This window comes from Bidens hawaiensis, unplaced genomic scaffold (assembly GCF_021521415.1).
Source record: "Bidens hawaiensis isolate Kalapana, Puna unplaced genomic scaffold, B.hawaiensis_p1.1 tig00007041_1, whole genome shotgun sequence".
NCBI lineage: Eukaryota > Viridiplantae > Streptophyta > Magnoliopsida > Asterales > Asteraceae > Bidens > Bidens hawaiensis.
The window spans coordinates 539,397-561,536 of NW_027491483.1; the positions used below are offsets into that span (position 1 = coordinate 539,397).

The 22,140-nt window shown below is 34.7% G+C and overlaps 3 protein-coding genes and 2 pseudogenes across 5 annotated transcripts; 3 read left to right on the forward strand and 2 right to left on the reverse strand.

The window, feature by feature from the left end:
* Window positions 1-2,278: 2,278 nt before the first annotated feature.
* Window positions 2,279-5,261, reverse strand: LOC143634274 (uncharacterized). The gene is made up of 7 exons (XM_077102405.1): window positions 5,008-5,261; window positions 3,914-4,002; window positions 3,768-3,843; window positions 3,627-3,676; window positions 3,271-3,546; window positions 2,780-2,818; window positions 2,279-2,690 (listed from the first exon to the last, which is right to left on the reverse strand). Exons 1-7 carry the CDS (start codon window positions 5,159-5,161, stop codon window positions 2,502-2,504), a joined length of 873 nt encoding a protein of 290 aa, XP_076958520.1. The 5' UTR covers window positions 5,162-5,261; the 3' UTR covers window positions 2,279-2,501.
* Window positions 5,262-8,363: 3,102 nt separating this feature from the next.
* On the forward strand, window positions 8,364-11,962 carry LOC143634312 (nudix hydrolase 8-like; annotated as a pseudogene). Its single transcript, XR_013153831.1, has 8 exons — window positions 8,364-9,173; window positions 10,077-10,348; window positions 10,443-10,508; window positions 10,577-10,714; window positions 10,800-10,877; window positions 11,178-11,228; window positions 11,326-11,468; window positions 11,562-11,962. The product of XR_013153831.1 is annotated as a nudix hydrolase 8-like (transcript).
* Window positions 11,963-12,843: 881 nt separating this feature from the next.
* LOC143634276 (deSI-like protein At4g17486) lies at window positions 12,844-14,870 on the forward strand (annotated as a pseudogene). Its single transcript, XR_013153825.1, has 5 exons — window positions 12,844-12,917; window positions 13,013-13,182; window positions 14,136-14,424; window positions 14,501-14,581; window positions 14,699-14,870. The product of XR_013153825.1 is annotated as a deSI-like protein At4g17486 (transcript).
* Window positions 14,871-15,798: 928 nt separating this feature from the next.
* Window positions 15,799-19,501, forward strand: LOC143634313 (uncharacterized). The gene is made up of 12 exons (XM_077102433.1): window positions 15,799-15,973; window positions 16,810-16,894; window positions 17,244-17,295; window positions 17,391-17,411; window positions 17,513-17,566; window positions 17,653-17,703; window positions 17,809-17,871; window positions 18,111-18,176; window positions 18,391-18,429; window positions 18,552-18,674; window positions 18,901-18,993; window positions 19,103-19,501. The coding sequence occupies exons 1-12, from the start codon at window positions 15,838-15,840 to the stop codon at window positions 19,367-19,369; spliced, it is 1,050 nt and encodes a 349-aa protein (XP_076958548.1). The 5' UTR covers window positions 15,799-15,837; the 3' UTR covers window positions 19,370-19,501.
* On the reverse strand, window positions 19,489-21,845 carry LOC143634314 (phosphatidylglycerophosphate phosphatase PTPMT2-like). Its single transcript, XM_077102434.1, has 5 exons — window positions 21,531-21,845; window positions 21,322-21,444; window positions 20,429-20,522; window positions 20,241-20,323; window positions 19,489-20,156 (listed from the first exon to the last, which is right to left on the reverse strand). Exons 1-5 carry the CDS (start codon window positions 21,747-21,749, stop codon window positions 19,671-19,673), a joined length of 1,005 nt encoding a protein of 334 aa, XP_076958549.1. The 5' UTR covers window positions 21,750-21,845; the 3' UTR covers window positions 19,489-19,670.
* Window positions 21,846-22,140: the final 295 nt, after the last annotated feature.

Below are 22,140 nucleotides of genomic sequence, written 5' to 3' on the forward strand. Positions count from 1 at the left end.
TCCTCATGCCCAAGATTTTCTTATCGTTATCCCGATTGATGGCCTGGGCCAAAGCATGTCTGCGGTCGAGTATAGGGTCATTCTTAAGTACCGTTTGATGGTCCCAATGTACCCAGAAGACGAAACATGTCCGATCTGCCGTAAGGCTTGCCTGGATAAATTCGGAGAGCATGCGTTTCATTGCAAGGAGATGTTTGGTTCAAATACCGACATGATTGGGTGTGGGACGTTCTTTGGGACATCTTAAGGCGAGCGGGGATATCAGCTAAAAAGGAAGCCCCCGTAAACTTCCTTACAGTCCCCACGGAAGGGAGATCCACTCTGCAACCGGCAGATTTGCTCGTCTTTGGTTGGGCCGGGGGAAAACACGCTTGTGTTGACCTCACAGGGGTATCTCCTCTAGCTGGTTTGAGGGATAATGAGTTTGTAGCTGGGCAAGCAATGAAAAAGGCTGAAACGAAGAAGGTGGAGAAACATGCTAAAGCCTGCAAAGAGAACCAACATGTTTTTGTCCCTCTGGCTTTCGATACATTTGGCTCCTTGGCACCGGAAGCTATCTGTTTCCTAACCAGAGTTCAACGGGTTGTGCATAGCAATGTGTCGACTCCAAAGGGGCATGGGTATGTCTTTAGCAGGTTAGGATTTGCAATTTAGAAAGGGGTGGCGGCGCAGCTTGTTGCCCGCCTACCTGCTATGTTGATGTAATATCTATGTTTCTCTATAGTGAGAAATATTTTGTTTGAAAAAAAAATTAATAAGAAAAAGAATCTTTAAAAGACATGAAAAAATTGGTTAAAACATAAGTGATGATGATATTTTTATAGTTAGATTTGGTAGTGATAATTTGTAGTTTTTGATAACTAATAACAAAAAGAACAAAATATTTAAAAATATATGGTTTTAGAGAGGTTTGGGACTCTTATCTCCAAACATGAAAGTGGTCATGACTTTGTGCATTGCTATCCTCACATTTAAAAGCATAGATTCATGTAACTTTAATATCATTATATTCTTCATACATGCATACATACATACACATACGTATATACCTGTATATTTATACATGCATATACGTATACAACTAGCTACCTTGCTCTATATATATCTGGCTTCAACCATTTTTCCTCCCTCACTACTAAATTCAATATGGCTGTCTCAAGTCACATCCTCCTCCTCTTATCTTTCACATGCATGGTTGCCTTCTCCGAGGCTCAAGCTCCGTCAATGTCACCAATGATGATGCCCATGGCACCATCACCCGTAACAACGCCACCAATGACCATGACTCCACCACCAATGCCCATGACACCACCACCGATGTCCATGGCACCACCACCAATGTCCATGACACCACCACCAATGATGATGCCCATGAGTCCAGGACCATCCATGACGACGATGCCAGGCTCCCCACCAGCACCCATGGAACCTTCTATGCCGCCTATGGGACCATCCATGCCGCCTGTAGCTCCCATGATGCCGCCAACCACTCCCGACAGCAGTGCTATCATGCATTACTCTAGCATGACCATGTTGGCATTATGTGGAGGCCTTCTTTTCATCTAAACTAGGAACACATTTGTTTATTATGTACCATTTTTCTTTTTCTGTTTTGTGTTTTGTATTTTCGTCTTACAGTTGTGATATGAAGAGATTCATCGTGTGATGAATGTCGGACATTTTTCATATTTTGTAATAAAGAAAGCTCGATCTGAGCTGAGATTGTTGTAGATCCAATAGTCGTAAATCAAATTAGTTATCTATATTGTTTCTAATCAACTTTCAACAAACTAACAAATAGTAATTAGAATGAACAAAATCAATATATGACACCCAACCCACGAATCATCTAACTTTATCATGACATGTTTCATTCGATTTACGAGTCCACCGAACCATGTTGTTGAAGATTGAGGGATTAGAGTTTGCCGGTGTGATGATAATAACGGGTCAGAATAGGTGGTTGAGGATGAAGCTTGAGACAAAGATAGTGATGTTCACATGCTGTGTTGCCTACCTCTTGTGAGCTAAGATCTTTTTTATGCCAACAAGATTTTATAAACTATATGCATATATAAATATATATAAGCTTGATTCCCATATTATTAATGCATTGTGGCAAAGTATTTATTCCTATCTTTTTCAACCAGCAAGTTAATAAATAATGAGCATATATAGAATATTGCAAAGTTTTAGAATCATTCATGTGTCAAAAGTTTATCATCTACAAAAAAAGTTAATAAACAGAGAAACCGGTTGTATCCGATATTAACCTTCTATGGTCCTTGTTTTAAAAGATGACACCAACGCAAATCGATGGTCCCGTATAACATGGAGCCAAAAAGAATGGAGCATATAAAACACACAACCAACAAACATTAAATGTACTACACTCGCATCTTAGGGGACCAGCTACAGCTTGCATAATTTGTTTCAAACCGAACTATGTCATCTATCTAATGCAGTTTCTTTTACAAAACATGCCCATTATTCTGACCCAGTTACCTTCTCCGTCTTTGTCTCCTTCGACACTCGAAACAATCACTACAGTTTGTATACCCTGACCCCGAGCTTGAGTACCCGGTGACTTTAAACTTTTCTGGTGAGACTTTTAAGTCTTCCACTAATATTCTCTGAAGCTTCTCGTTTTCTTCTTTAAGTTTCTCAAGAGCAAGTTGTTGTTTTAGGACCTACATATTACATAACATTCGCGGTCAAACTTGCGAATTTTCAACTTTGAATATTACATCCAACTTTGAATATTGAGATACAAACATACCAATTGAATTATATCCTTCTCGGACTGCAAGTGTCCAGCCTATAATACACAAGGCTTTAGATTAAACAGCTCAAAATATCATAAGTTGGCTCTTGTGCATACTTTAGATTAAACAGCTCAAAAACTGAAGCTCGTTTAATAAATGAGCACGAGACCAAGCGTCATATACTGAACTTGACGAGACTCGTGAGCCTGTTATTTATATAAAAATATAACATTTTTTTTATAAAAATATTATTATATTGAAAATTATGACAAAAATAACTAAATAATATGTATTATGCAACACACACACGCACACGTATAAAGTTATAAAAATAAATAGAGAATATAATTATATAAATAGATGAATATAATAGTAAAATGATTAACAAATAATAAACAAGCCAGGCTCGGCTCGGCTCAGCTCGTTTACACCCCTCGTAATAAAGCATTATCCAATAAAACGCGTTAACACGGATAAAATGAATAAACGCGACACGGTTACATACCTGACTTTTTGCTTCACCTTCTAGAACAGGACTCTTCAAGAAATTACTGATAACCTTCTCCGTACGACTTGCATAAGATGAACTCGACGACGGAAATTTCTCACTTGCGCTTAAGTCTCCATCTTTAGCTGTAGATCCCGTTGCTAATTTCATCATATTTCCCATTGGATTTAAGACATTATTACCACTTTGCGATAATTGAGGAAGCATGCCTCCCGCAACATTTGACAAATTTGGTGTCATTCCAAATTTCATCATCAACTTTGTAGCGGTTTGCTGAAAGATATCGAGTCATATAAGATGCAAAAAACACTTTACGAGATGAATACATTATGTAATCTATAGTAGTCACATACTAAAAGACTAGTTTGTATTTGATGCATGACTCCAGGCTTTATAGCAATACCTGTCATGTGAATATTATTTTTATTATGTCATGCGAGAGATAACTAATAACTAAAAAAATCAACTTATTTTATAATATTTAATGTGCATACCGACTCCGAAACCATGGCCGAAACCAACTCCACATCCGATGCCTGCTTCGATGTTTTTAGCTCCAACCTTTTTTAACTGCAAGATTATAAATGAATGATCATGATGTTCTATATATGAACTAAATATAAGAGCTGGATTAGCTTACTGAGTGGTTAACATGTCTTCCTACTCCCGAGAAAACATCGGATGCTCCTCTAGCAGCAACCATAACTTGATTTAATACTGGTATTGCGCCTGATAAAATCAAAACAAATCTGTAATGTACTTTGTAACATATATTATGATGTATATGCATATTTGTAAATACATATTTTGGTGGACTACAAATGCATATGCATATGGTGGAAACATGATAAAGATAAAAATGTGATCTTTAGCGGAATTCATTATGCTAGTTGAAGTTTAAGTTGTTCACATATTAATGGAAACAAATCATAAGTATTTTATACAAAAAAATAACTGAAACTTATAAATCAAGGGAGAATTAAAACAAGTAAAGGTGTTTGGATGCATTGCATATGCACATTGAGATCAAAGAAAACTGAAAATTCGGATTATTCGAATTGGTTCGGTTCGATATACCTAAATGAAAGCACCCCTACAAGTTATCAGACAGATAAACCGAAATTTGAATTGCGTTCGGTTTGAATTTGGGTTATTCGAGTCCAATTTGGATAATGAACACGCCTACCAGTTATCAGACAGATAGAACTAGAAGGCAAATCAAGTCACCTACCTATTTAGACAAGATGATAATATTAGTGCATATGCATTTGCAGCTGCTAAAAATGAATTTAAGGCATTAAACTCAAAGTTTTTAAGCATTATTGTCATTCATCCTCTGCACATTATCTCTTAATACAACCGACCGAAAACGAACTGCAATCCTACAAATAAATTCCATCTTTCATCTAATCGAAATCACATCAATTTGCATCAAATTTCACCTACATTTTCATTAAAGTTAACAAATTTATAACCTCAAGAAACACAACTATATATTGCAATCAACCCATCAAGATTTAATAACAAAACAAACCCAAATTTCAAACATTAAAAATAATCCAATATATTCAAATTAAATAATCAATCAATCATAAGTATAAAAAAAAATAACAACATACATGCATCACTGGTTTTCTGTTCTTTAGGTTTAAAAACAACCCCAAATTTCTTCTTCTTCTTCTTCAAACAAATGATGATAATAATTAATAATAATTAATAGTAAGAGTTAGTTACCAAGATTTAAAGGCCTGCCAACACCGATACCAAGACCACAACCCACGCCAAATCCGGTAAATACTTGACCCACTTTCAAAGTAAACGGATTCTGAATACCTTTTGACACAGTAATTATACTGCTGCTGCTGCTGCTGCTGCTATTACTTTCCATATTTTTTTATAAATTATAAAAAACCCACTTCAAGAATCTTGATTTAAGGCTGATTTAACTTCAAGATACAAACTTTATACAATATTATTATACTGCCGCTTCTTCACGGTGATGGATCAGATGATTTCATTTTAAAATTTGACTTATAATAATAATAATATTATTAGTTTGGTGAGCCCGAGCTCGAGTCAAGTCTGGATGGTTTCAAGCTCAAGCTTGAAATTAAATGAGGCAGCTTAGTAGGCTTGAGCTTGATTTTAAAGTTAAACGAGTTTAAGATCGAGCTAACGAGCCGAGTCATGCCCTGAGCCTAGCCATGGTTGATTTTGGCTCGGATATAAATATGAGTCGACTCAGCTCAAAATGTTTGAAATCAAGTTTTTTTAGCTAATTTTTTTTAACTTTTATCGAGTGAGTTAATAACCCGAGTTTTATTGGTTTTTGGAAAACTGGAAATTATATGTTATGAAGGGGTTAGCCCAGTTACTAACACTTATGGGCCAACTTGTAGCCCAGTCAAAGGCCCATCAAGATATGCAAGTGCAATAAAAAAATTGTAGTTGAAAACCAACATAAGAGATTAACGTAGTTCGGTCAAGATAACTATGTTCACGATTGCAACTGTTGTTTTTTTTAATTAGTTCAAGCATAGAATTACAATTATATGGAAGGTTTAATGGAGATAAGACTAGCTTATAAAATTTAGCTAACACGAAACTAAATAGACCCATGAAATTGGCCTGCTCAATGCTCCATCTTGTTGATCCAAAAGTTTTAAGTCCAAATATAAAGCCTTCACCGATACTAACAAAAACCACAATTGATACATAGGAGGGTGGAACGAGATATGAGAGGATATGTTGATGATTATGAAGCGTGTGTGTTCATCTACCCATCTCCCCGTCTTTAGTGTGATGTATGTTTTCTTTACCATCACACATGTTGCTTGAGGCCTTGAGTGATTTTAATATGTGTGTGTGTATGTATGTATGTATGTATGTAGAGAGTGAGTGTGAGGTTCATTGGGAACCCACAAAAAAAACGTGGAACAATGGATCAAACAAACTCCTTTAGCTCGTTTTTTGGGTTAGTAATGTCCGTTCAAGGTCCTCATATTTTTATATGGGTCATTTAAAGTCTTTCAAACACTTCTAGAATGAGCAGTTCACGAAGATTAAACTCTCTCTCTCTTTCTCTCTCTAATATTTTTTAGCACTTACCTTCCCCTTTTTCTCTTCTCTATTTAGCCAACCTTTGTTTATTGTGCGACTTGCAAATTTGCTGCACAAGACACACGGAAGTGACCATAAGTAGGCCAAAGGAATCACCAACTAAGATTTGCGAATTTTTTATTACCTTCGTCGTGGTAAGGGGATATGTGAAAAAAAAAGTGTCACAGAGGCCATAGGGATTTCACATTTCACACTCAATAAAATATTTTATTAGTGTTGTGGTAAATATTGATGTGATGAGGTGAAGATAAATTGTTGGCTATAATTTAAAAAAAAAATAAAGAAAGAAAGAAATCAAATACATGTCCCTTACACCCACGACCAACTCCAACTTTTCATGTCTCATAACATCCCCTATAAGACTATATGTTGTGGATAATGGCTAGTTAATCAAAAGTGATGTCACGTCATTACTACGTAAGTAATGGAGCATTAACTAGCTAACCCATCAAACATGTAGTGAAGAAGGGGTAATTCATAAGTTATTAATCATGGTGATGATTAGACCAATAAAAAACATTTAAAATTATAATGATGGTGATGTTGGGCATTAGTAGATTGACTATGGTGGGGTGGGGGGGAGGTGGTTGCCAGTTGCCACGCCAATTAATTACGGTGTAACATGTAACGCCCTCGGATAGTAAGTGGACATGAGTGACGCTCTATTTCCTAACTACAACACAGTCTAACGTGTTTAGGCTCTTAATGCTGATGTAGTGATGTGGAGGGGCTCCACGCCCACATTCGATATCTCAATAAAAGATACCCTTAACATTATATAATCAATCAATTGTACCTCACAATGTAACTTATTATATAACAAGGACAACCTAGCATATAAATAACGTTTGCCATGCGGATACCTTATCCTCGTCTTTGTAGGATTTAAGAGTAAAAAAATATAAAAGTTGGTACCATAACACATTTTTTAAAAGGCAAACTTTATATATTTACAACTTGTCAGAAATGTGTCTATTATTAAATTAACAATACACGATAAACTTTCAAGATGGAATATAAACATGTGAATGTTTTAATTTCTTTATTAAGATTTACAATAATTATTCTAGAATAAGTTGTCATATACTCATTTATATATGTAAGTTACAAATTTTTTATTTAATAAACTATTCTTCAAAAACAATTTAAATGAATCACGTTAACACCTGCAGAATTTGTTTTAAATGCATATATGGCAAATATGTAACAAACCACTTACCTCATTCTATTTCTTTCTTTCTTTTTTCTTGCATTGGACAATTATGTCCTTCTCTTCGCCTAGTAATAGCTACAAATAGTACGTCTAGGTAGTAACATGGTTACATAAGCCTTTTTCATGACAATCAAAACTAGCTAGAAAGACCCCCTCTCATCTTTCCTTTCTTCACACGTTAAACCCTTATTAGACAACTTTACACAATAACACAAGAACACTCATTATTTCAGTAGTGGAGCCAAAAACTTTTTCTACCGTGGTCAATGTTTTTCCGATGTTCGGATGTCTCTTAACTCCACGTCCGAATATTCAGTGACTATATAAGCGTGTCATGTCATGTCATGTCACATAAATAACAATAAATTATCATATGTAAAATTAAAAGCTACAATGAGGTAAATATGACCATGGAAACACAGTTTTCTTACCTTTTACTTTCTTACCTTTTACTTTGTTTTTTCAAATGTAACATGTATGCATTTTTTTCTTAAAGTACAATTAAAAACTCAGGAGTTAATCGAAAAACCGTAATATATGTTACATATTAAAATACAAAACCTACATGTACATCACATATATATTTGTTTATCTAGAAAAATAGCCATGTGTTTTGTATGCAGACACGATTTCACTCATTGAGCGTGTGACACATATATTGAACAAAAAATAATATCTTTAATAGTCTAATGCATTGTATATGTATAATATAAAAGGGTTATATCTTCACATGCTGTGTTTTAAAAGCTAACACACAACCATTCAACATATTTCCCTCCACCACACAATTTCTTGATTTCATCTAATCATCTTCATATCAATTTTGATCCTTGCTAACCTGCTGCACTTTCTTCTTATTCAAATCAAACCCTTTTGGCTTTTGACCCACAAAAAAAAGATCTTATTTTTATACACTTAATCCATGTTTCATCACTAAAGATTAGCACCCACTTGGTTTTTTAGCATAAAGTTCAGTTTTTTTCAAAACCCATAAAAAAAAAAGATATTATTTGTATACACTTAATCCATGTTTCATCACTAAAGATTAACACCCACTTGGTTTTTTTAGCTTAAAGTTTAGTTTTTTTTCAAAAGATTTTATTTTTATACACTTAATCCATGTTTCATCACTAAAAGATTAACACCCAGTTGGTTTTTTAGCATAAAGTTTAGTTTTTTTTTCAACCCATAAAAAAAGATCTTATTTTTATACATTTAATCCATGTTTCATCACTAAAGATTGACACCCAGTTGGTTTTTTAGCATAAAGTTTAGTTTTTTTCACCATTGATAATCTCCAAGAATCATCCTTGTTATTATCAAGATTCCTCAGTTGACTTGTTAAGATTATATAGTTTAATAAGTGTTTACTGATATATCTGTGGGTATTAAAAAGATTTTGGGGGTCATTTTGTGGTGTAGATATAAGCAATGGATTTGAAAGTATTTGATATGAAATCAGTTTTTGTGTCAAATTTGATTGGTCCAAAGAGAATGTTGTCTTTATCCACTTTTAATTTGAAGGCTGGCTCTCTTAAGGTTTCACCATTACTCTGCTCTTACAAAGGTATTATTTTGCTCTATTTTTTTATAATAATTAGCAGTCTTTGAATAAAAATGTTGATCAAGATGCTTACCTTTTGCTTTAATTTTACAAGATTTATGGAAGGTTATGAACTAAAGCTGTTTTTAAGCTGGAAAGTTGCATTGGGCATTGCTTATACACTTCGGTTCGGTTATTTCGGTTATAAATATGTGGTTAACCGAACCCGAACTGAAAAAATCGGTTTTTCAAAAAATAAGAAAAGAAGAAACCGAAATTTTTGAGCCTTGGTTTTCTGGCCCCAGAGGCTGTGAAATTTTTGAGTAGGGTTCAGCGCGTCGTACACGGAACCTCTTCAGCTTCTAGGTCCAAAAGCTTCGTTTTTAGCAGGATTGGCTTTGCTATTCAAAAGGGGGTTGCGGCGCAGCTTGTAGCCCGTTTGCCTGCCACTTTATTGTAATTGTTTTATAGTAAATTATATATAAGACTTATACTAGAATATCAAGGACAATTCACTTAGTAATTTAAGGGATTGTCTCATCTTTAAAGTAAGTTATCTTATAAATGCTTCTTATAAAAAAATAAAAAAAAGAATTGCTTTGGTCTGGTTAATTTGGTTTTATGCATTGATACATTTTCCCTTGTTTATTACAAGAATTAGCAGTCTTTGAATAAAAATGTTGATCAAGATGGTTACTTTTTGCATTAGTTTTTCAAGATTTATGGAAGGTTATGAACTAAAGTTGTTTTAATGCTGAAAATTGTATTGGGCATTGATTATACGCTTCGGTTCAGTTATTTCGGTTATAAGTATACGGTACTGAAAGTATTGGTTTTTCAAAAAATTAGAAAATAAAATATGCTTTGGTTCGGTTTCTTCGGTTATATGCACACTCCTTTTATTGAAATACTTCCCTTGTTTTAAAGGTAATTCACATGAGGCTGCTTGTTGTAAAGGTACTTCACAAGATGCTATTGGTTTGGTTGGGAAAGAACCATACGCTGTGGAGACGTATACATATCGATATGATGACTCAAGCACAAGCCTCGGTGACAGTATTATGTTTAGGGAAAATCGAGTTCTTGATGCATTTGATGATGAGTATGGTGGCATTGTTGTGAATCTGGAGAAACTACCGTCCTATGTTAATGTTTTCGCCTCTATCATTCGATCATCTATTTCACTTTGGAGGAAAGAGGTAAAACAAAATTCATAATATGATATAAACATATTCCCAAAATATACCCTTGTGTCATTGACAATTACAATGTGTTTGTTTATCACAATTGCAGGGTAAAAAGGGAATTTGGCTAAAGTTGCCTGTAGAAAAATGTGATCTTGTACCTATAGCAGTAAGGGTATGTTATTCATCTTGATAATTAATATTATTTTTTTAAAAAAAAGATTTTGACTTTTTATATTATAGGAAGGATTTCAGTATCATCACGCTGAAAGAGGATACGTTATGATGACATATTGGATTCCTGATGAACCGTGTATGTTACCTGCCAATGCTTCTCATCAAGTTGGAGTCAGGGGGTTCGTGATGAATGACAAGAATGAGGTATGCATGTCACATGTTTCATTAAAGTAATTTGACATGTTTGTTATGAATTTGCACATTTTTATGTAAAAGTTTGTTGGTGCAGGTTCTTGTAGTTCAAGAGAAACATTGTGCACCTGAGTTTGATGGGCTTTGGAAGTTACCAACTGGATTCATTCTTGAGGTGTGCATTGTTACAGTTAATCATATGTGTTGTATGACTTTTTGCCCTTTCATACGGACCGTATGATATCATATGGACTGTATGATAGGACGAAAAAGGCCATACAGTCTTGTATGAATTTTGTCAGCGGTTGCATAAATCATTTCTTTGTCAGTTAAAATATCATACGGGCGTATGATTTGGCCCTCATAATCTCATATGACCTGTATGGCGGTATGACCTTTTTCGTCCTATCATACGGTCCGTATGACTAGCAAAACGACCCATTTGACCAATTTTGTTCCTTTTGTTGTTGACCAGTCAGAGGAGATATTTAGTGGAGCTGTAAGAGAAGTCAAAGAGGAAACAGGGGTAAGAATCCATAAAAAAATAAAAATAAAAAATAAAAAATCTTTTTTTAGTTTTTTTAGTGAAATCTAAAGTTTTCCGCTTCATATTTTTTTTGCAGATTGATACCGAGTTTTTGGAAGTTATAGATTTCAGGCACGCGCATAATGTGGCTTTCGAAAATCCGATTTGTTCTTCATATGCATGCTGAGACCAGTTTCAAGTGAGATCAAGATTGATGATCTTGAAGTTCAAGCAGCCAAGGTAAAAATGCTAAATCTTGTTCTTTTTTTTTTTCTTTTTTTTTGTATTTGTTGCCTTGATATACGATATTTGAACGGTTGCATATATATGCAGTGGATGGCATTGAGGGAGTTTGTTGAACAACCATTAATCAAAGGAGACAACATGTTCAAGAAAATAATCGACATGTGCATTGCTAGGATCGGGAAGCGTTACTGTGGATTATCTGTGCATAAAGTCGTCTCTAAGTTTGACAACCGGTTATCTTCGTTGTACTATAATGTTGTTGATGATCAAAGGCTTGGTTGTTCTTCCAATGATTCTTGCTCCACTTCATAAACCTCAACATGATCCTAAATTCCTAACTGATGTCTTCAATGTATTTATTATGAAGAAGATGCATACAGGTTGCATCTATATGTGTATACTAGAAAGAGGTTTGTGACATGTATATTCAGTCATAAATGTATAGTTGCTTAATACATTACAGATTTATATCTAGCTATATTATATCCCTAGATATCTTGCACACTGAATTTCTCAAATCTCTTGTAAATATTTTAACAATCTAATAACAAAACAATATTCTATAGCAATGGGAAAATAAGATCCAAAAAGTAAAGTCGTAATATGATCAAAAGGATAGCGACATGTGTTGGGTTAGTTGCGACAACTACTCGTATCTACATATAGAAAGACAGCGAGGATTTTATTATGTTGGTTAGGCATAAGTTAGTATATTGTTATGCTGGTAACTTTTAAAAGAATAAAAAGTTGCATTAAAAAGATTGTTTGGTAGAGGACTATTGAATTATAAATTGTATAATCTTACAAGAATATTCTAATAGCCATTTTTTTTTAAATTAAAGACTTTAATAAGTGACTAAACCTTCAACAATAAAGAAAAAAAATGTTGCCAAAAAATAATGAATTTGGACATATATATTTTTAGTAAATAATCAATTGAGTATTATATGTTTGGGCAAAAATATTTGAGTTACATGAAGCTATTAAAAGTTATTTAATATTTAAAAATAAAAATCAACAGTTCGGATCAGTTTTTTATTTTTAATTGCACGCAAAACCAAGACCGACCTAAGAGTTTGTTTTTTACGAAAACATAAGTCAAACAGTCAGTTTTTGTTTTAGTTCAATTATTCTCGTCTGATTTTTTCAATTTTGTATCTGTTTTCTTGGTCTTATGTAGAGTTAATTACACACCGAGCCTACAGAGTAGTCCGACCTGACTCGACGCGACCCGCTATGAATTTAACGACCTTAATAATAATAATAATAATAGTTTTGTCCCTTTTACAATAATATTGAACAAGTCAATTCAATCCCATCATTAATAATCGACTTTTTGTTACTGCACACCTACGCACGTCTTCAACTTAACTTAATTGTTTTCGTGTTCCAACAAGTCTGTCTTGAACCTTAAATCTGTCTTCTTCTTCTTTCTTGATCCATGTAAGCAAGCATGTTCTGTTCTTTCTAATTATTTTTAATTGTATTATTATTATTATTAAGTTAATTATTATTTTGTTGTGAATTGATTAGGATAGAATTACAGTGGGTGTAATAATGTGGCTAATTCCTTGGAAACAGCAGAAGAATAATAATAATTATACAGCAAGTAACCATGCTTTGATGTATCTAAATGTTTATGATCTCACTCCTGTTAATAACTACATGTACTGGTTTGGATTGGGGATTTTTCATTCTGGGATTGAAGGTACACAATTCTTCTGCTATTAATTTATTATTTTCATCTTTTAGGATAATAAGATTTACTCTTAATATTCAAGGTCAAAAAGTGTATAATTGAGTATGTTAATTGTTAATAGTAAAAGCTTTTAGTGCAATGATTAGTGCATATAAAAAGATTATCCATTTTTAGTATTTTTAAATTAGCAAAAAAAAAAAAAAGATATTAGGGCAAATACCACAAAATTACAAAAACCAACTCATGTTTTTTAAATTAGATTTTATTTTAAAAGTCACTTAATAGGTTTTTTTTTTCACATAAAAAACCAACATACTTTATGTTTTTCTTGTAAAAGTTACTTATCATTGTTTTGCACATTAAAGTTCTTCCACATGTTAACATTGAACAAAGTTGTGATTTTTTTTACTTATTGTAGAGGTGTAAACGGGCCGAAACCGATCTCGACTAGGCTTGAGCTTTGTTCGTTTTGATTTACGAGAGCTTGAGCTCAGCTCGTTTCAAGCTTGAGCTTGGCTCGTTTCGAGCTATTTTTCTAAAGCTTTGAGCTTGGCTCGTTTCAAGTTTTTTTCTAAAGCTTGAGCTCAACTCTTGAGTCGTATTTTCAAGCTCAAGCTTGGCACATGCTCGGTTCCATAAAAAGTTATAAACAAATAGTTTTTATTGTTATAAACTAATGTAATTTGTAAGATAATGTCTTCATTATGCATCCAGTCATAATTAAGAGGTTTTTTTTTTTCAAATATAAACATGTTAAGGGACTTTTATATTAAAAAAAATTGTTAAGGGACTTTTACAGGAGAAGAATATAAAGTATGTTGGTTTTTTATGTGTAAAAATGTTGGGGACTTATACGAGAGGAAACAGAAAGTACGTTGGTTTTTATGGTATTTATCCTAGATATTATTGTAATATATATATGACCTATTTTTCATCAGAATAATATATGATATGAAAAACAGCACATGGTATGGAATATGCATTTGGAGCCCATGAGTACTCAAAGCAGTGGGATTTTTGAGGTGGAACCGAGAAGTTGCCCGGGTTTCGTGTTCAGACGGTCTATTCGTTTGGGCAGCACGGATATGTCGTCTACAGAGTTTCGTTCATTTATGGAACATCTGTCTAACAAATATCATGGTGACACTTATCATTTGATTGCCAAAAACTGTAATCATTTTACCGATGAAGTCTCTACGCGTCTCACTGGAAATCCAATACCACGATGGGTCAATCGTTTGGCTAAACTAGGTAACAGATGACGTTTCGTTTTCTCTTTTTTGTAAGAATAAATTAATATTGATGTATTGATGTTTTTGACAAGCAGGTTCTTTATGCAACTGTCTACTCTCGGAAAAGATTCAAGTTGGCGCTGTTGGACGTATAACCGAGCATGCAACATATTCCGGTTAGTCATTTACCTTCTTTTCTTTCTGTGTGTGTGTGCGCGCGCGTGTGACTGAAATGAGAAACCGTTAAATGAAGCTGTTTTTATTTATATATTTATTTATTATTTATTTATCAGGTGACCAAGGATCAGAATCTGGATATTCATCTTTAACAATGCTGAGTGACGATGATGAGGAGGATAACGATCGCCATGGTCATGATCATGATCATCTGCTGACTGTACGGTCTGCACCGAACATGGATGTTGCATTTGTGCAGGATAACCAGTGAAACTGGCTGCTGCTTAGACAACTATATTGAATTGTATTTATTGTAAAGTGGTGAATGTTATTGTTGTGCATATGTGTATTATTTATGGTATAGGTTATGAGTATTGTTAGAATAGAGAGTGATGAATAGGTTAAATATAAATTTATGACCAATTTTCTTTTATGAAAGTTTTTGTTTGTTGATTGTATTTTTCTTGAAGGAAATCTGTTGATTAAGCTTTAAGCAGAATATAGTAGAGTCTTAACCAATACCTATTTAAGTATTCCTTTGCTAACATCAAGAAATGTAATAATCGAGAATCTCGAGTAACATGGCAGGCGCTAAAGTGGCTAACCCACGAAATGTAAGGCAAATTAAGAACAAAATGGGGGAAGTCTAGGAGAAATTCATGGGTTTTTCATTCAGGAAAATGTGTGACCACCTTGTGGCGAAGCTTTGACGAAAATGCGGAGGTCAGGGTCTCAAAATTTTCGGACAAAAACGGGTAAATTCACAATAATATGCATAAAAACGGGGGCAGCTTGGGACACAACTATACTTCACCCCTGGGAACTTCACCCTCGATTTTTGGGAAAATGAGAAAAAAATAAGGATCGGGACCACTCCGTCTACTCTAATACTGATACATGATACAACTCGTGTAATCAACTATACATAGTTATAGGCTTGTATGACCTTATATGATTAGTACTAGAGGTGCACAAACCGGGTATTTTGTAGGAACCAATTTCGGGTATAGTCAGTTGTTTGATCGGGTAGGATCGGGTCGAGTTTTGACTTACCGGTTCTAGCGGATGCGGGGAGAAACCCAAAACCAAGTCGGATAACTAGTATGAATACAGACCGGTATAATAATAATAATAATAATAATAATAATAATAAAAGTTATAGAAATCAGAGTATTTGGGAGATTAATTAAATAATAGTACGAAATGAAAGCTGTTACCCCAACAACCACCACACCACAGTGATTGATTGATTCATATGATGAAGAAGAAGAAGACGATAACCATGGATTCATCACCATCACCATCACCATCACCATCACCATTGCCAATCATCATCCTCTTCCTCTGCTTCCCAATTTCATCTTTCTCTCTTCCTTTCATCGTACTTCACGGTAATCTAATTATCTATGTATATATATTTGTAATCACTAAATTAGGCTTCTTACTTACTTCCATTCCTTCTCATAATTCAACTGCGATATAATAAGAGATTAATTGATTTCAAAATGTTTGTGATTATTTATTTTAGGTCATCCAATTTCATAATGTTAGTACAAGTGTGCATTGTTGGTTACTTGGATTTTAGCTGTTTTTAGGAGGAAAGGTGAAACTAGGAAAGCACATGCACACGATTGATTGATTGATTGATTGATTGTGTACCGAATCATATACCGATAAGGTTTCATGACTTCGATATATTTGTGCCAAATGGCATTAATTCTAGTTTCTAAAAATGGAAGGTAGGGAGTGTGCAAACTTTGCAAGCGTCGTCAAGATGGACTTTTTGTTAGGCATTTTTTAAGTCAACAGAATATAAATTTTTTGCTAGGCGTTTTCTAAATCTCCACCAACCACTGCTTGTATGTTATATTTCTTGAAATTGGTCTATCGCGAGCTCATGTTTGTCATCACTAGCTTCTGGTAGCGGCTGCAGATGAAGTGAATTGAAAATGTAATATAAGAGTAAAGTAGAGTTAGAGAGTGTGTGGGTTGCCCTGCTATAAAAAAACTAACACGTTCCATGGATAAAAGCAAAAAAAAAAAAAAAAAAACTGGAAAAGTGGATGTAACGTAGTTGCAGACATTCCTGAATACTCGTAACCTGCTATATTTATATTGAACTTTTCACACTGATCTTATGTGGTTCCTTGTAGACCAAGGCTGCAAAGAAGTTGTTGCACGTATCTGGCGCAGTCTTAGTTTCTGAATATCTTAATTTCCATGACAGGTATTGGTGATCAATGTTCAAATAAAGGATTGACGCAGTTCACCCAGGAACTCAGTGACATGTCCAAGTCTCAAGGATTTTGCATGTATGCCTCGTTTATTTTTTACGGCTTGATTTTTCTCATGTAGCATCTGATAATGTTAATAGTCACTATATCAATATATCATACATGTCATGCTGTTATTAAGGACTTTAACCTTTATTTCTTTCAAATAAATATTTGACCACAATCTTTTGAAGTTGCTTTCCATGTACTCAGTATAGTATTGCTTGATTTGGGCTTTCTTAATGGTGGTCCCCATGTTATGATTTTAAAAGTTATTGTTTTGCTTAACCTTCATTTTGTGCAACCTATACTTGGGTTATTGTTATAGTTCATTTTCAACTTATTAAATAATTGATCATGGTTTCATGTTATTCATGCAATGCTGTAGTGAAATTGGAAATGGAGCATGGGATTCCTGGTTTATGCCCCTGCTAGAACAGGTGGATTTGAGATTATTTTCACTATCAAGTATCGTGTATTTAACTATTTATATAATCTACCTGCTGAAATCATTTTATTTTTGTATGTTTTACAGTCTGAAGTTGTTTGTGAGAAGGTGAAGACATCTCTGTGGAGAAAAGATAAATGATTTTCTTTTTCAATCTCTCTTTGATACAATTTCTTTGGCTTACCGGTACATGTAAATGGCTGCTTCAGGTGAAGGAAATGAAGGAACTCAGTAATGGTTACAACATAGTAGGACTCTCACAGGTGACCATCAATATCCGCTGTTTCTTCTGATTTTCATATTGTCTTTCTGCAACGTATTGCTTATCTAACTGCTCCTATGAATGCAGGGCAATGTAATCGGCCGAGGTGTTGTAGAATTTTGTGATGGCGGGCCTCAGGCAAGTACAGTTTTCTCCCCTAGTTTACTGGTCTTTGCATTGTGCATGCTCAAAGTACAGTTGATATGTTTTGTTGTATCTAATGATGCTTTTTGTCCAAGACAGGTTAATAATTTGATATCATTGGGAGGACCTCATGCTGGTACCGCCTCAGTGCCACTTTGTGGTGTAAGTGCTCCCTTTGATTATATATAGAAGTTAAAAGGAATTCATTTGTTACTAGCTGAGATCACACTTGTTAGAAATTGAAGTCACAATCCTTTATGTATGATTTTAATTTATTTAGTATATATTCATGAGTTGCCACGAAATTTAAAACATTTAACTTTCATCTAACATGCACGAAGGAAAGTTTTCCTGGCTGAATAGATCTAGTGTTTAATCTGAAATGTAACATGTTTTTGCAGACTGGCATTTTCTGCAGGCTAGCAGATGCACTTATCAAGTCAGAGATCTATACTGATTATATACAGGTATGTAGGGATGACAAGAAAACTGAACCCGACTGGAAAACCGAAACATTCGGGGCGGGTATGAGATCGGGTGTGGGATTAATTATAGAATAATTTACGGAGTTAGGATGGGTATGGTATTAGATGATACCTACCCGATTATATGAAACCTGAGGTATGTTGTCTTGACAAACATGTAAATTTTGCTAACAATATTTTACTTATAAATGCACAGGAGCACTTGGCTCCTAGTGGTTATCTGAAATTGCCAAATGTAAGCCCGCTCTACTTAAGTCGCCCTATTATCAACTTCATTGTGTATTTGTTAGCAAAGGATTCGGTATGTGTAAATTGTTTTTGAGAGGGTGGTTGATTATAATTAGTATTTGTTTCCAGAATATTGATGGCTACTTACAACACTGCCGATTTCTCCCGAAGCTTAACAATGAAATTCCAGAAACGAGAAACTCCACTTACAAGGAGAGATTTAGCAGCATAAAAAATCTGGTGCTTATCATGGTACATACCAGCACAACCAACTTTCTATCAATTAAGAACTAAAGGAACCACTTTTTAGCCTTTGATTATTGACCGAACTAAAAGAGGGAACGGTCATGATTCAACCATCTCTTAAAATATGATCAAAGGGCTAAAAATGATTCAACCATCTTTAGCCCCTAACTATTCTTATTTGAATTTCATTCTGTATATATGTGCACGCTTATTATGCCGTCTGCTGCAACAGTTTGAGCAGGACACGGTTTTGATACCTAAAGAAACTGCTTGGTTTGGATACTATCCAGATGGAAAGTTCAGCCCGGTTTTGGCTCCACAGGAGGTTAGTTCTTCCCAACATTCACTTATAATTTAAACCACATGCGCACCTAGCGTCTACTTTGAAAGTGACTGTTGTCTGTTAATAACTAATAAGTCCTTTTTTATCACAGACCCAACTTTATATCGAAGACTGGATTGGTCTGAGGAAATTGGATGAAGCCGGAAAAGTGAAGTTCATCAACGTGACAGGAAATCATCTCGGGATTTCTGACAGTGATATGAAAAAATATGTTATCCCTTACTTGAAAGATGAAGATGTTAAAGTTGATGATGAGACCCCTATGACAGCTCTGCAAGGATATGCTTCGTCTTATACATGGCCACCATCGGTCAAAAGTTTCTTCAGCGATTTTCTTGGGCTTACAGACGTATACTAGTATTTGATATTTGATGTTGATTTGAAAATATGAATCGCCATTGTGGCAGTGTCCCACGTGTAAGTTTACAAATGTTTGTTGTACTGGAAATATGTTATGTTGTGAACCTAAAGGCCACACTTTGGTTGCAAATATGATCAAAACATTCAAACAGATGATACATAATTTGGTCGGAAATATGTTATACACATGATATCGTATAATTACAAGATTTATAAAAAAAGAAAAAAAAAACAAACCAACAGTATGTTTTTTAAGTACATGCCAGCAGGAATATTTACACAAACCAGTGATCTTTTTTCTAGTAGAGATGGATGTTTATGCTGACATCATGAGAGGCTTTTGAAGGATATTTGTCCCCCATGGTTACAAGGCTCACACTTGACATCTTGTTGCTGCTGTGCAACAAGCTGGAAAACTTCGCTAAAGTAGCAACACCAACCCGACAAACCAAACTCACACCTGACCAGATTTGCCCACCGCCACCACGCCTTTCATCATCATATTCATATCCATCAAGATCAGCTTTGGCTATCACCACTACCGAGCCATCATCAAATGTGAACACATCTGCTGTCGCTGGATAGAACCTTGGAGGTCTATAAATCGTACTGCAACTTTGGCTGCTGTTGCCTGACCAAAAATTGCTTGGGAATTGCATTTTCTTCACTTTCAGATAGTAATATTCCTCTACCGCCTGACGCTGAGCTGATGCCAAAAGAACCCGCGGTCGGATCGACCTCACATACGCATAGGCAGCATCCGGGTGCATATGCCTATGCTGAATCTATTAAACATAAAAGGATTAAATGATGAAACACGCACGCACGTACACACACACACACACACACACGTGTCAACAGATACTCACCAGATAACATATTACAATAGTTGTGCTGCGTCCACGACCGGCTTTACAGTGAACATATGTAGACCGCTTGAGAAGCGTTTTCCCTACATAAGAGAATAAGGTTTAAACAGTTTAAAACTATAGGTTTAATCAACAAAAACAGAAGGTGAAAATAAATGGAGAGAATTCAATTTAAAGATCATATTTACCATGGATGAAATTTACAGCTTCAGATATGTCATCGAGTGATGGAGCAAATAGATAGTCCCTTGTTGGAAGCACTAAATGATCAATATCATGATCCTATGCAAATCAACAGACAATTTTATATCAGAAAAGATGGTTAATAATGAATGAGAACTTAAAAACCCACAAAAAGGTAAGCCAAACAATATCAAAACAAAGCAGATATTTAGGGATCCACAAACATAAAGAACAGCAAAACACTTCAGCTGCTAGAAATAGTTTAGGTTTGTTTGCACACACAATACATGCCTGCTTGTGTATGTAATACTATGCCCGAATGTGTGCATATATGTGTAGCCGTAGGTGTATGTGCATATTTTGTATAAAGGAAGGGTTGAATGCAAACCCATAAATGTTGCCTAGCATACTCATTTAGCAGTTTACGTATCTAAGATTCTAGCATGACATACATTATGGTTATTATGTTACAGTACTTGAATTGATATCTGCATACGTGCAGATAAATCTACGTGTACTCATACATTATTATAAACATATACACGTGTAGATTCACAATAGTTCTTGATCTACACATATGTAAGAATAGACTCCTTACAAGAGTCAAGCGAGAAAGTAGTAAAATAATTAATCAGATTGAAAAATCATTTAATCTTTTACAGTGATACCTTTTTCTTTTATTTTTAATGATATAGATAAGTGGTTCATAATAGTTCTTGCGTTATTTATAGCTGTGCATTGAAACATTCCCTATATATGTGCACATGCGTAGATGACCAGATGTATACGTACAAACATAAATGTTGTATGGGTGTAAAGCACACATCATAACTCATTCCAATAAGAAACAGAGCATAAGAATTACAATAAGCTGATGAGAGAAACAAAGAGAGATTACTCTGTATAAAGATGTAGGAACCAAAGTCTCATACGGCTCATTGAGTGTAACCACTCCACCAACACCAAGATCCTTTAGCCGTTTGACATCCGAGGGAAACGGGACCGCACCTAGCAGAAGAAACTTAAACAACACACACACAAAACATCAACACGAAATATAAGTCACAGCAAATCACACATACGAACATATAAGAATAAAAACAATACCTCCTCAATCTGATCCCACCACCTAAACTCAGCCTGAAACCTGTTCCTCACAACATTATACAAAAGCGTAGGGTAAAACAACGCACGAGCACCTGCTCCTACCAGAACTCTTTTAGATTCCGATAAACCGATCACACCACCACTCTTCGTTACCGACAAACTCTCCTCACCTCCCCCCACCGTCGACTCACCAACACCGTTAAAATCTTCAATATACATAATAACAATAATTCACCTTAAAACACTATTTCACACAAAAATCACATCCACTAGCCAGCCTTCAATTCATTGCATATAGCAACTTCTAAATCTGAAAGTGTACCAATTAAAATCCAAATTAACACATTCAATCTATTATTATTATAATAATAATAATAATAATAATAATAATAATTCACCTCAAAACTGTATTAATACGTACGCAATCACATCAAATCACTTGTAAATCTGAAACTATGTAATAAAATTGAAATTAAAACGGTTAAAATCAGAGCTATACCTTTAATTTTGACGATCGATTGATTTTTGCCGCGAGAATTAGGTCACCTTCCGATTAGCAATCAGATAATTAGGCTCAAACAAGACGAAATTTGATCGATTGTTATTATTT

Excerpts from the sequence above, each read along its gene's own strand:
- LOC143634274 (XM_077102405.1), bottom strand. The coding sequence starts at position 5,161 with ATGGAAAGTAATAGCAGCAGCAGCAGCAGCAGCAGTATAATTACTGTG. Across the intron at positions 3,844-3,913 it reads GAAGACATGTTAACCACTCA|TTAAAAAAGGTTGGAGCTAA; the intron begins GTAAGCTAATCC and ends ATAATCTTGCAG. Across the intron at positions 3,677-3,767 it reads CGGCCATGGTTTCGGAGTCG|GTATTGCTATAAAGCCTGGA; the intron begins GTATGCACATTA and ends TTCACATGACAG.
- LOC143634313 (XM_077102433.1), top strand. The coding sequence starts at position 15,838 with ATGATGAAGAAGAAGAAGACGATAACCATGGATTCATCACCATCACCA. Across the intron at positions 15,974-16,809 it reads TCCTTTCATCGTACTTCACG|GTATTGGTGATCAATGTTCA; the intron begins GTAATCTAATTA and ends TTTCCATGACAG. Across the intron at positions 17,872-18,110 it reads CCTCAGTGCCACTTTGTGGT|ACTGGCATTTTCTGCAGGCT; the intron begins GTAAGTGCTCCC and ends ATGTTTTTGCAG.
- LOC143634314 (XM_077102434.1), bottom strand. The coding sequence starts at position 21,749 with ATGTATATTGAAGATTTTAACGGTGTTGGTGAGTCGACGGTGGGGGGA. Across the intron at positions 21,445-21,530 it reads GGTGGGATCAGATTGAGGAG|TTTCTTCTGCTAGGTGCGGT; the intron begins GTATTGTTTTTA and ends GTGTTGTTTAAG. Across the intron at positions 20,324-20,428 it reads AGCTGTAAATTTCATCCATG|GGAAAACGCTTCTCAAGCGG; the intron begins GTAAATATGATC and ends TCTCTTATGTAG.